Source organism: Hirundo rustica, chromosome 3 (genome assembly GCF_015227805.2).
Source record: "Hirundo rustica isolate bHirRus1 chromosome 3, bHirRus1.pri.v3, whole genome shotgun sequence".
Lineage (NCBI taxonomy): Eukaryota > Metazoa > Chordata > Aves > Passeriformes > Hirundinidae > Hirundo > Hirundo rustica.
In genome coordinates this window covers 84,921,384-84,935,627 of record NC_053452.1, presented here as the reverse complement: position 1 = coordinate 84,935,627, position 14,244 = coordinate 84,921,384, and the positions used below count along the sequence as shown (strand labels likewise).

At 36.6% G+C, this 14,244-nt stretch overlaps 1 protein-coding gene across 6 annotated transcripts in view; it reads right to left on the bottom strand.

Annotated features, from left to right (window-relative positions):
• Positions 1–205: 205 nt before the first annotated feature.
• The window catches only part of COL12A1 (collagen type XII alpha 1 chain), a 101,846-nt gene continuing 87,807 nt past the window's right edge, over positions 206–14,244 (bottom strand). For 5 of the 6 annotated variants that reach the window (XM_040058098.2, XM_040058097.2, XM_040058096.1 and 2 more), the window contains 7 exons: positions 13,710–13,781; positions 7,986–8,021; positions 7,823–7,889; positions 6,070–6,258; positions 4,974–5,042; positions 3,769–3,939; positions 206–1,377 (listed from right to left, as the gene is read on the bottom strand). In XM_040058098.2, the coding sequence (XP_039914032.1) occupies positions 1,196–1,377; positions 3,769–3,939; positions 4,974–5,042; positions 6,070–6,258; positions 7,823–7,889; positions 7,986–8,021; positions 13,710–13,781 (786 nt within the window). In that variant the 3' untranslated portion in view covers positions 206–1,195. Of the gene's footprint in view, positions 2,621–3,768; positions 3,940–4,973; positions 5,043–6,069; positions 6,259–7,822; positions 7,890–7,985; positions 8,022–13,709; positions 13,782–14,244 lie in introns of all 6 variants that reach the window. The other variant, XM_040058099.1, reaches the window with a different exon arrangement.

Below are 14,244 nucleotides of genomic sequence, written 5' to 3'. Positions count from 1 at the left end.
AAGTTACTCATACCTCAGACAGAGGAGGCATCTCCTGCTTTCATCCCGCCACCTCTAGCCACCACAGCCCAAACATCTCTTAGACTATTCCCGTTCTAATTGGTTTTTGATACCTGGCATTGCCAGTTCTTTGAGTAAATAACACTAATACAATACAAATATATCAGTCCAACAATGGCTTTCAAAAAAATGAATAGACATACACATTTTCAGTAGTTTTATTGAAAAATGCCTCTTTCATTTCAGAAATAAATAATATAAGGCAGTGAAATTCACAATTTGCAGTTAAAATATAAAAGCAGCAATTCTATATCCATAGTCTTGCGAACAATTTCCAACTGCTTTTGGTAACTAAGAAACCTTGTATTCTGAAAAAAAAATCCATACTAAATATACAACATAAACATGCAATTCCACCTCTGCAGGATTGACTGCAATTTGGCATAAATGTAACTGTGTCTACAAACAAGGAGATTTCAGGCATTATTAAACTGTATCCAGTTGATACAATGATTTCAGCTACTTAATGTTTGTGGTGTTTAGAGGAGATGTATAAGAGCAGTATATGCTCTGCAGATTGTAACTCAGAATAGAAGAAAATTACAATGATACTGGAAGGAGAGGGAAATTTTTGCTTCTTTTAACTAGATATTGCAGACCTGTGATCTGACTGAACTGAAAACATGCACTTGAAAAAGAAGAAAAATGTAGAGCTAAAGCAGACAGTCCTTAGAAAATATGCAACAGCTCTGTGGTTATTTTTGTTTTGCTTTTTCGGTTTTCTTTTCTTTTTTTTAATGTATTTGTTTTTACTTTATTTTAATGAAAAGACAGGACTGGGATAACTGAACACACACCTTAATCTGTATGCAACCACTATAAGCAACAGTATTTTACAAGTATTTCCAGAGCAACATGAAGTGTTTGGGTACACACATTGCTATCCCTACATAAGCGAGATACAAAACAGGGGTGTGTCTGATATGAAAAGACCAGAAAGCCATATTGCAAAAGGAATGATGCACTCTCCCTGTGTGTATCTGCAAATGCAAGCACAGCATAAAACAAAAAACAAAAACAAACAAACAAACAAAAAACCCAAACAAAACCAAAAACCCACCAACCAAAAAAAAAAAAAAAAAAAAAAAACCAAAAAAAAAAACAAAAAAAACCCACCAAAACAGGGCCCAGATTTTTACGGTTTTGTTTTTGCATTTCTTGACAGTGATCTTTTCCAACGCATGTGCTCAGGGTATTCTGGTGAATGTATTTCAACTCCATAGTCCTCATACTCGTCCTCTCTCCTTTCTGACTCCATAGGCACTATAAAGGGTTCACCTTCAGGCTGATAGGGTCCACTTTCAGGCACGTATGGTTCTGGTTGAAAATAGTTGTCCGATTGAACATAATAGTTATCATATGTCTTTGAATCCACATATGCAATGAAAGTTAGTCTGTCTACATAATGTTAGTTCAACCTTATTTTCATATAATAAATATATAAATAATTAGTTCACTGGGGGTATTTCTCAGTTTTGCTCAGGAATGCTTTCTTTGCAGTAAAATAAGAAAATGTTTAAAATTCATCTTGAAAGGCTTTGTATTTATAATACACAAAACAGTGCAGAAAGAGTCATAAATTAAGCAAGGGACAAATCATGGTAAAACTATTAAAAAAACCAAACAAACCCAAGTAAATCAGATAAAATTACTATTTTACAGCTACTTCAATAAATCTAAGCATTGGGCTTTATTTTAAACTGCTTAATTAATAAAAGACATGGAGCAGGTAAAATGAAGAGATGGATTTGGCATATACTAATTTTTTCTGAGAATGGGGAAGTAAGTGTAGACATAACTATCACCAGCGGCAATATACAGTACATGTCATTTTGTCGTGCTGTTCCTCGTAACAAACCGAGTTACAGCTGGTGCTTCAGGAACACCAAAAACTACAGCAAAACAGAAGAAAAATTATTATAAAACTTTGGTATTTATAACTGCAGTTACAGATCCAACAAGATTACACATAAAGAAAGGTATATGTCCCATTTCAGACATGTTGGTAACAAGAAACAAGGTAGGTTTCCTAAGTTGTCGAAGATGTTATTCTGGCATACAGCAAGCAGCAGCAGGCTTTTATGCAAAAGTATCACGTAGAGTTGTTAACAGATTTTAGTGGATACAGTCCCATACAAATCATCTACAAGCCACAATTAGTTTACTATTTACATAAGTTATTTCTCATTTTCCAGGTTAAATCTGTCTCTCTTCTCATGGCATTACCTTTGCTGGTTAGTAGTTTTACAAGCCTCCTCCGCCACTGAGGTTTTTGGTGGTCTAGGTCTTTTTTTAAAAAGAAAGACTGTCTATTTTATTATTGAAATGCAATAGGCTTAATGAATTGACGTCACTGTCCTTTATCTCATTCATGAGTTGTGTTAGTAAAAGTATCTCCCCGTTCTATGAGGTCAACATGGTTCAAGAACCATATCCGTGGTGAAATATCCATACGGACTCATTTTCTAATAAGCACGTGCGCAAACATCTCAGAAACAGGATTTTCATGTATTCAAACTGTAAGCAGCACTGGCGACTTAGAAAATTTGTTAGCCGAAACCTGAAACAGGTCAAAGATGATGTTAGTCTTTTAAAAAGTCCATCTCATGTGCAAAAACATACTTTCATCCAACTAAATACATAACAGTTAAGTCTTAGGCATATATTTATATATGTATACATAGCTGCTTGCTAGAAAGAACGCTGCTGAATCACATGTACAATTTTCTTTATTTTTCATTTAAATAAGATTTTTTTTGTGAGATCTGCACAACCACCTGGCTCTTTAACCAGTATCACTGAGTCTGCAAGTGTGTACATATATATATATATTTTTTCTTTTCTTTTTCTTTTCATGGATACATGCACAATTACACTAACAGCAAATCATATCCAATAGCAGTATCACATACACTAATTTTGAGATCTGGCAAGGCATACATATTAATTTGTTAACAATACTGTGGTCCTGCAGGATCCCAATATTAAAATATATTAGAAGCTTTCAAAAGCAGTCAAAAACTGGTGGTCACTGTGACCCTTCATTTTGGTTCCAGAAGCAGCCTACTGCTTTGAGCTATGTCACAAAGTGGAAGGCTTATATGATTCAGGGTTAATCAGAGACTCCATGGTGTTTAATTTGGTAGATACTGTAGGACAGTGGTGCTTTTCAGTTGTCTGCACTGTTATTACCAAATAGATTTCCTTTGTAGAACATTTTTATTTCAGGAATCAATTTTGTATAAATAATCCTGACATGGCTCAAAAAGAGACACGTGGAAACTGCCAACCACAGCATTCTTTTTATTTTTCAAGAGAAACATGGAGAATTCAACCTTGTTCTGAAGACGATTGGAAGGTATGGTGATAGAGGGGGAAAAAAGAAGAGAAGAAATTGGTCACAAATCCTATGAGCAACACTACCAGCTAGTAACCATCTATGTTAAAAAAAAAAAAAAAAAAAAAAAGACTACAATATTTACTCACTACTTCCTATTTAAAGCAAACCATGCATAACATCAAGTAATCCTACACCAAAGTCTAAATGGCTGCTCATATACCTGCACATTACAATGAGGCAGGCCTGCTCACTGCAGCCATCTCCTCATGACTCAGTATATTCAGATTAGCAGGACTGTCTCATGTAAAGCAGCTCAATCTGTGAAGGCTATTTAGGGCAAGGTTAAGGTTAAGTTGTTCACAACCTACCTGGGAATCCTTGGCCATTGTAAGGGATGCTAGCACACTGGGATGAATCACAATATCCTGGTGGCCCTGGAGGACCCCGAATGCCCGCATTTCCAGGACGGCCTGGAGGCCCTGGTGGTCCTCGTGATCCTGTGGAGCCTGGTGGACCAGCTCTAGATTCTCCTTGTGGACCTAATTTTAGAATTGAGAGGTTGGGAGGTTGTTTTCTTTAAGAACCATCTTGATAAAACAGCTAACAATACTTCTGTCTAGACTACACAGCCCCAGCTGTCTTTGGTGAGAAAGCATTTGCACTTTGTTGCTGTATGGGGGTCAACAGAAAGAAAACAAAAGAAATCTAGAAATGTGACTCATCATGAGTTGCTTCCCTGTGTGTGGCTTATTTAAATATTTATTCTTAGAAACTAATTTAGTAAGGTTTGAGCCAAGTAATAAATGTCAATATATTCTCTGGTTAATTTCCCCTTTGTATAAGATATGATGACCTCAAGGGAAACTACTAGATTAGACAAGCACACTGGATTTCAATTAAAATACAGGAGTACATCAATTATACTGCCCAGTAGCCCCAGGATAGATGAGGTAATGTTTTTCTTGGAACCAGTCTTATTATGGTTAGCAGAAAAGTAAAGCTTCAAATAACTGGGGCTACAATTTGCTGCAAGCATATAACGGTTCCTGTAATGAAAAGCAGTTTTAGCATAGTAAATGACAAGCAGGAACAAGTGATGCAGCTGATTTATGCCAAGACGTAAACAAAATTTCATAATGCAAAAACCAAAACTAATAATCAAATAATCTGTCTCTATTATCCGGTAACTCTGCACGTGGGAGTATTTTGTAGTCCAGCAAGTAAAAAGAAAAACCTAGGTACTACAAAAGAGTCATCTGATAAGACATATGAAAAGTATCTGTCAAATATTTGGACAATGTATTTTCATGAAACACATTTTCATATTAACAAGCAAGCCAGATGACTAAATTAAAAGATAAAGATAAATACCTATTAGCCATGTCCAATAACCATTCTAAATTGCTATTTTTGTGGTGGCTTCCTACAAATTTATTAGAGTAAACTCTAATACATGTGAAAAATATGAAGTGGGCAAAGAGTGTTCATTCACCATATCTAGTCTGGTTCTCTATGAAAAAATGTTTGCTTTTCTCCTACTTTTCTCTAATCTGACTAAACAAAAAATATTTACCGGGTGGTCCTGGCAAACCTCGTGGTCCTTGGGATCCAGTCCCTCTTTCACCTTTCTCTCCAGGGATTCCTACACAATAATAAAAAGGAAATGAAAATCAAAGAAAGGAAACCACATCAACAGATATTTCTTCACAATCTCTCACTGACATTAATATTTACTTCCCTTGATTTAATGCAACAGGGGTGGTTAAAATTTATGTTCTACAGAGGTTCAAATGTGAATTTGGGAAAATAATTTGGATATAAATATAAAAAACCTCAAGAATAAAATAGAATGTAGTTGTAATTTAGCACAAATAAACTCTCTCAAACATAGAAAAGTTTTGAGATACTGAAACACTGCAGAATCTTAGTTTAAACTACAAACAAAAAGGTATTTTCAGTCTTGAATACTTCTGCTAGAAAGGATGGTTTACACTTTCTTAGGAACCGATATAATGAAAAAAGTTTAACAACTTCTTCCGAATTCCTTGATTTAATCTTAGTCTTTTTAAAAGGGTGTGTAAAATATATTCTAGAAAACACAGCACTGAATCTATACTATAACAGAGTAGTGAAAATCAACAAAGGCCACAAAATAATACATATGGAAACCCCATGTGATTGCAGTGATCCAAGATAAAGTAGGTTTACCCATATGTTCACATTCAGTTCTGTAGCTTCCCTCCTTCTGATTATTGTAAAAAGCTAAGGATGTTGATCTAATTGTTTAAAATCCTACACTTTATATTTGCTAATGACTCATTTTCTCTCTTAATCAGTGTCCTATTTTGCAAGGAGTTGTATTACTCCGAACAGCCTTTCAAGATGCAGCTGTTTAGTGCCAGAAGAGATCTGAGACCACCTGCTTTCCTGGGATATTATGTGGAAGTCCCAGACAGCAGCCAAAATGTTATACTAACTTGTATTTCATGAAACCTGAGCAAGAGAGAGACAGGAAAGCACTGATCTAGTTAACCTTGTGCTTCAGTACACCAGTGTCCCTCAGGCAATCTAACTGGCCTAGCAGTGCTTCCTTGTCTGACATGGTAAAGGGAGCAGAGTGCCCCTCTGGCAGCTTCTGCACTACATCCACAGCCTCAGAATTTATTTACCTCTTTCACCAGGTGGTCCTTGAACCCCAGGAGGTCCTGGGAATCCTGGTCTTCCTCCAGGTCCAGGTTCCCCTCTTGTCCCAGCAGCTCCTGGGGGACCAGGTGGACCTGGTGGCCCTGGCTGGTTTCGGTTTGAATAATAATCATTCGGGATTTGATTCAGCATTTGATTGAACCGGCTCATTTGACCTTCAAAAGAAAATAAAAATGTGAAATAAGTGACAATCTTTTATCAGAGTGGGAAGAAATAAAATATTATTTCTCTTAATGGAATCCTATTTTTGTTCCCATTCAATAAATTAGTACAGATTAATTAGAAAGACTTAAGATGAATGATAAGAAGGCTGAACATAAATGGAGGAGGGAGGGGGTCAGGGAGAAAAGGTAAGGGAGCTTCTGAAAGCTAATGACATCAAAAAATTATCATAGAACCACTAAGATCAAAAAAGAGGCATTTTTTTACTCTTGCCCTTGGAGCTCTATTTAGAGGTTGCTTTTACTCTGAAGAACACAAAGGATTTGCTCCACTTCTAAAACCGTAGTATCACATTTCTATGTGCTTTCAGACCTCTGCAGCTACCACAGGCAATATAAATTATTAATGCATAGAGTTAGCAGCACAGTCCATTAAGTCATTTTCTTAAGCCTGTAGGATGCACAGGCTTGTACCTATATACCTTCTGCGTATGGGCAAATTTCATTTCCAAAAAAGGGTGTGTCAACAAAAGCAACACCATTTTGAAACTATGCAGGAAGGAAGCCTTAATGGAGAGACACATCTGATTAGTATAACGTGTCAGTCCTAGCATAACACTGAAGAGATCAGCTGAACATGAAAAAAATAAGGCGGGGATGCTCTAAGAAATGTTAAAAGATCTTGGACATTATATCCTTTTTCATAAGCCAAACACATTCACAAACGTACTTTACTTCTTCTGTCATGGCTAACTACATGTTTTTATTAGCAGCCACCACAGACATTCTAAAGGACGTACTTTCCTCCTCCCTGTACACAAGCACTCTTAATGATCCAAAAGGAATGTCTATTTTCCTCAGCCAGCCCTTACCCTTTTAATAGATACAATATTAAAAACCAATTTGCCTCTGTCTTTCTTGGCAGGTCTACTGATAGCAAAAGAACTGCTTCAGGGTCAGAGAGAAGGCCTCTGTAGAGAGTGACTTCATGGGCTGCAGAGCTACACTATGTGGCAGTAGAGGACTGAAATTATATTCAAAGTTCTTTTCCAAATAAATATTATTTCTACTTGCATAGCACCACTGATTCTGTGCATAGTATTTACCCAGCACTCATCTGTCTTTCCCTGCTGGCAAAGTAACTGCAGTAGGCATCTTTTTTCTCACTGATTTCCTCCTCTTGAAGATAGGACATGTTTAATGAGAAAATATATACTGATTTTATCACAAACATGAAGTAATTTTGGAGCAAAATGACAAAGGGAACCTCACCAGAATGTTAGAACTCCATGTGTATTTCCAAAGTTAATTTTCAGATTAGTTCCAGCTCAGTATATTCTGTTATTCTGTGGTTATCAAGCTAGCCTCTGGATCTGGCAAAAATTTGCTGCTACATTTTTTCCACTAAATCATTTGCATTGGACAGCTATCAGACTGGTAAAGCTCTTGTGTGCTCTGTGGCCAATGTCTGTCACTCAAAGTTTAAACCATTGTTTTTCTCTTTCTAAGAAAGTAGTTAATTACTTGTATAGGATACAAAGCAAGCAATACAGTTTACCATTTATCAGTTGTTCACAAACTTGTCTTGCAACAGCTCGCATCATGTTTTGAGAAGCAATATCACCCTAAATAATCAAATGCAAAAGAAGTGTTTCATTAGCCAGTGTCTATAGTGCTTAATTTTAAAATTATGAGAAGAATTGACTTTCAAGCAGACTTACTCTGTCACCTTTTTCTCCCTTCATTCCAGGTGCACCCTAAAATAAATAAGTAAAAATTAAGCAACTGAAGGATTCTGTTATTTACCCCAACTTTAAGTTTGAGATGTATAATTCTGGAAAAAGTTTTGACTTCTCAAGAAGAAAAATCTGCTTCTCCTTGAACTTTTCATTTCAGAGATGCTAAAACAGGTGCTAGAAAACAGTGGAGAAACAATGATCTTTTGTCTGTCATCAGACACAGTAACCGATGCAGAAGAAAAAGATCTGGAGGAAAAATTAAAACTAGGACCAAAATATGTGTGTATTCTGACACTTGAATCACACTGTCCATTTCAGAGTTGTATTTCTAGCATTATATTTCTGTAAATGGTCAATCGTCTTGTGAGAGTTATATATGACTATTTAATTTTAAGTTTTAAGACAACTTACTAATTGTTTTAAGACAATACTTATTACAAAAGGTATATTAGGAAGAATAACACATGTCAAGGAAGGGTAGTTGTATTCTTGAATTCATATGAAAAGGATTCTATATTAAGTAGAGTTATGCAGAGATGACACATAACATGGAGAGAGTGCTTATTCTGTTTATAAAAACAGCTTCCCTCTTAATTCTCAGCAATTTCTAGTCTTAAAAATGTCTCATAGAAGTCTTAGCTTTAGCTCCTTTATAATTACTAACATTTGCCAACTTTTCTCTAACAGTATTTTCTATTTGCCTTTGAATAGTTTAGTGGTTGTAGGGTTTTCAGTTTTCAATAATTTGTAAGAAGCAAACCAGAAGGACTGATTCTAATTTTTATATATGTATGTGTATATGAAAAACACCAGAAATAATGATGGGGCTAGCATGAGTTCACATTGATTTTCATTTCTAGCCTAAATTACTATTTGAACATAAGGCATATTTCAAAGGTGAAAGGTCAGTTTGGTCATATGCTGTTCTGCATGGCTCTCCACATGGTAACACAGACATCCTGAATGTTACTGCTTTTTACTCTGTAGTATTTCTTTAAGGAATCTATTTATCACCATTAACAAAGCAAAGGCCAAGTGTGGGCTGCAGCTGTTTCTCATAACATTCCTACAGTACCCGCAATTAATTTCAACAACACGAAACACCAAATCATTCCACTGAGGTCACAGCAGACACCTCTCAGATGTGGTGACACTGTTTCACAGACTTATGTCGAGGGTTTGGGCAGACAGATGCCCTTGGGGTATGTCAGGGTGTGAACTTAGTGTGGTCTCTGAGCTTCTCTGCTGCACACACCTACCCTGTGACATTCCACAGAAAATATGAGACAGTTCATCCATCACCAATTTAAGTAGATGTCACACGGTACATTCACATCACAAATAACAGATTGTTCTCGCAAAATTAATTGTACAGACTCAAATGAAAGTTTTAGAATGGTGACACCATAAATGTGTCATTGGAATAAATTATGCCACCAATGAGGCAGCTGCTAATACAGACAAAATATACCCATGAAGCTGATGAATATCTTTTCCCTTCTGTCCTTTGCTTTTCATTTATATTTTTCTTACACTGTGTAGTCCACAGGGAAATATCTGTCTTTTAGTTTTAGCTTATTACAGCCACATGCTAAAACAGACTATGGATTTGTAAATGCCATACCATAAATAAACGGTAACAACTAAAACCATCAGGAAAATATGGCACTTTCGTCTGTCATTCTCCCATAATTAACACTGTGGTAAATGAGGATGTACTGAAGCTTTTAAAAAAACCCTTTATTTGATTCCCAAATAAACAGACATTAACATCTCATTCATAAAGTATCACATATACCTGACATATCCATTGAACAGAACTATAGGGTTTTTAATTGCACTAGTCCATTACATAAAAACCGAGGAGGGGAGTGGGGTGTGAAGGTAAAAAACTATTCATGCTTCTCTTTCTCTTTGAAACTTGCCAATTCTTCTATTTCCTGCATGCATATTCCTTTAAAATTTTCCGCTATGTATGTATTTATAATACCTGCTTGTTTTATTCTTTCTAAGGTTTTCATAGTATGGCCTCCTACCAGAAGCAAGTCATACAGTACATTTTTGTTTATTCACTAGGTAAGTGCAGGCATTGTAAACCAGATTTCTTATCTACTATCCTGAAAATATCCTGATAATTACTTAAAATGCTATGTTCCAATCTCCTTACCAGAACATTCACCACCAGAACTATACTGCGAAGAGAAGAGAAAAGAAGAGAAGAGAAGAGAAGAGAAGAGAAGAGAAGAGAAGAGAAGAGAAGAGAAGAGAAGAGAAGAGAAGAGAAGAGAAGAGAAGAGAAGAGAAGAGAAGAGAAGAGAAGAGAAGAGAAGAGAAGAGAAGAGTGTGCAAAGTTAAAATGTTCAAATCCTATATACTGTTTCTGGAAAAATTTCTGTGGACTGGTCAAGAAAAGGTTGTCAGGCTGTCTTCAACTACAAGCCCTGTCCGTAAGACAGGGTGGTGCTCTGGTAACAAAACCATAACATTGTTCCAAAGCATTGACAACAAGGTCCCCCAGAGAGGAACATGCTAATGCCATTCCTTCATTATAAGCAACGCATGGTCAATTTTAAAATTCATTGAAATAAAATGAGCCTCTAGCTTCAGTCTGTGACCTTGCAAACACACTGATTCAGCCTTGTGGCTGGAAGTCTACAGCCTATTGGGAACTTACTTTAAAATTTGAAGATTAGAGGCTGACTGGCCATGTTAATAATAAAGTGCATTTTCCACCTGGATATTTTAAAAACAAATTTTCAAAAAAAAATTACAACTGCAATTACTGAGTTACTTATTTGCATCTTCCTCCCTATTGGTTATATGCCTCTCAAATTTCAGTTTATTTTCTTTTAACAGACAAAAAAATCTAGTTTAACCAACTGCTTCATGCCATTTTGAGAAACAGCAGCTGCTGCTGGCATTTTGTTTTGTTGATATTCTGCAATGAAGGAGTCACTTGAGGTCAGTGCAAGGAAAAGCTGGTTTATGTTGCATGTGGGATTTTTCTGAGCTGTGGGATGAAGGCTGGGCCTGCAGCATAGTTCTACTGCTGAAAGATGACAAAACAGAGGAAATTTTGCTATTTTTACTTTTAAAGATAATGTGCTCAATTGTTTTTTCCCGAAAGAATGTTTGCTTCCCTCAAGAATCATCAGCTCATTGCTCCCAAAGCAGTGCCTTTTTGAGACTTCATCTAGGACAGCTGCATAGATGGATGCAAGAGCAGTGAACAAATGGCAGCAGAGAATGCAAAATTCTCAAAACTTGCATGTAACTCACAACAGACTTGGACTACCCTCAAAAGGTTTTCACAGTTTATTCAGTCCTGGAGGCATCAGTTTAATAGCACCTTACTTATTAAATTTAAATGCATTTTTCCCCTGGAACCATCTAAATCAACCAAGTCAGACCCTGTTGTCAGAGAGTCTGTTTTGTAAACGGGACAGCTCTACCTTAACTTGGTCTGCCTACCCATCGTTACTGTTTTCAGTCTCACACCTATAAAACAACAAATACTGGAACTTCTCCTCTCTAATAGTCCGACATCATATACTTCCCATTATGTTTATTCATAGGAAATATATCCATTTCTTCCTGAACCAATATCCTCTTCTAGTTTAATGAGTCTTTCTTACCTTAGATATGTGCATGAACCACTATAGAATTCTCACTCTCTGACCAAACAGATGACAGGTATCTTAGTCTCCTCTAGGATAGCTTGGACACAGATCTCAATAAATTACCAACTCATTTGTGTTCTTACAGTTCCTTTCTCAGTCTTTTTGTTGCTACACTGGAAAAAACACCTAAGTTTCTCTTGGAAGTACTTGTAAGCAGACCAAAAAGCCAAATTTCCTATTTCCATGAAAATTCAGTTAACACCTCCAGGATATACTTGTTCTAATATAAGTACACAGTGAGGTAGAGAAATGTTTACAATGTGGTCTACCTCAGCTTAGCACATTAGTGCTGTTGAATACATCAAGAAGGAGCTCCAGCTGACCACACTGACTGGGAGTAACATCGTAACACCAAGGCTGCTCATAATTTGCAGGTAACTATACCTTTTACCTGGAATTCAGTATCTCTTGGTTTGCAGGGGTCTTTCTCCTGACTTTCACTTAATAGTACTAGCAATACAGACTGTTCAGGTAGAAGAAAAAGTGGCAGGATTTGATCAAAAATTATTTATTCCTTGTATTTACCAGAGGCAATGTGAAGCCTCATTATCTTTCTCTTCAGGCAGAATTATGATTCATGACAGTGAAAGTTGCATTTGGCTGTCAGGCTGCACCTTTGGCAACTGTAATACTGCAAGCAAAGGAAGGCCTTGAAATTCTGTCCACCAGGAATCTGATAAAACATCTGTGCAAGGCGCAAGCCAGAATTTCCTGCTGGGATCTGTTCTAGAAACATTAGAAATGGTAAATATGTTGTGCAGTGTCTCATTACAAGAAAGTGCAATATCTGCAGGGAAAAAAAAAAAAATGCATTTCTAATTGAAAGGAACTCTTAACAATTAGAGTGCAGGAGAATTTAGACATTTTGCTTGGACAGGAGTTGACTGCCTTACTTTGCAAAAGCCTTTAAACAGGGTTGGTATCCAGATTTCCTTCTAAACACATTATTTACCTGCAGAATATCTTTGCTTCTGAACTGGGTCAGCTATCCATTGTCCCAGGTGAAGGAAAAATCAGATACACCTGACAATTTAAAGCTCCCTCGTGAATAAAGCACAACACTTTGTGCTCATGCCATGTCTATTCAACATCTAACCAAGAATGTATATCTCATCAGCACTGTATGTCTAAAGGCAGGAAAGCTTCAAGACTTTCCTAAAACACTCTGTGTCCTACAAGGGGAAGTGGAGTTTATAGTCCAGCAAACACAGACTGAATTCAACATGTGTATGAGAAAATGACCTGGCCTCCTGGTGCTCCTGGGAGCTTCCACTTCATGGCCATCAAGTTTCCCAGTCTACTACATATTCTTTCAAATTATGCAGCTTTTTTATTTACAACTACACAGGCAGAATGGAAAATTCTAGATGACTGCCATACATTATTCACAAGTAATGAATGGCTTCTCATTTCACTTGCTGTCTCCACTCCTGACTCAAGCATAATTTCTCAGAGATCCTATAAGTGAATCAAATTAAATTTCGCCTGAAACTGTTGGTTGGAGGCAGCACCTCCTGCTTTTTCCCCTGTTCAGGAAGCACTTTAAAAGTTTGAATAGAACCCACAGAAACCACTCCTAAATAATTCTGAAATAACATTGTAAAAAAATGAAACATTTGCAGAGCAGAACTGATTATGTAAGATTACCAGAGATTGTCCACCTTCAGCCGTTTATCACTTTTTTACTACATACACATGCACCAATGTAAACTTTACAATCATTTTGCTGACCTAGTTTTTCATGCTTATGCACTATAGGAATGAATATATGTATTGGCACATAGTAGCCTACGAACTTTATAGTGGAAACCAGAGACCACAATTTCCAGCCCCAACTATTAAACTCAGCAAAATGGCATACTATAAAAATAAAATTGTTTTTGAAAAAAGCTTGTGGGTTTAGGTCTACTCGACTGTATTAACCACCATCATAAGTGCAAGGCAACTATTTAAAGCAGCAGAAGTCTCATGTTCATCAACAGACTATAATTTTAAATTTGATACTCTAAGTGTATCATTATCTTACTGGTGTCCCACGATCTCCTGGTTTCCCTGGTTTTCCACTTGGGCCAGCAACTCCTGGAACTCCGGGAGCACCCTGCAACAAAAGACACGTAAAATGAATTGTGGAAATACACAACCTAAGCGCTAATAAGAAATGTGTTACTGTATTGAGTACAAAGCAATATTGAAAATTATTCCTATCTGGTTGTTTTCTGTTAGGTACATATAAGGCTTGAATTTTTTTTAATGGAATAAACAGGGTTTTTCTTCTTACAAATGTATTCTTTTACGTAACACCACAGTTTAACAGGCGTTTCAGCAGTGAAAGATGCAGAGAATGTATATGTGTTTTTCGTATCATTCTTAAAGACCAATTCCTAGAGCAGTACAAAACAGCTTGGCCGCCTGAGTTCACCTAGCAGATCTGTGATCCATGTAAAAATCCACAACAAGAAGACCATAAGACATTCTGGTGATTCTAGATAAATATAAAATTTAAAAGACCAGTATCAGATTACATGACAAAAGCTCATTTGCACATTCACAAAGGAACATGA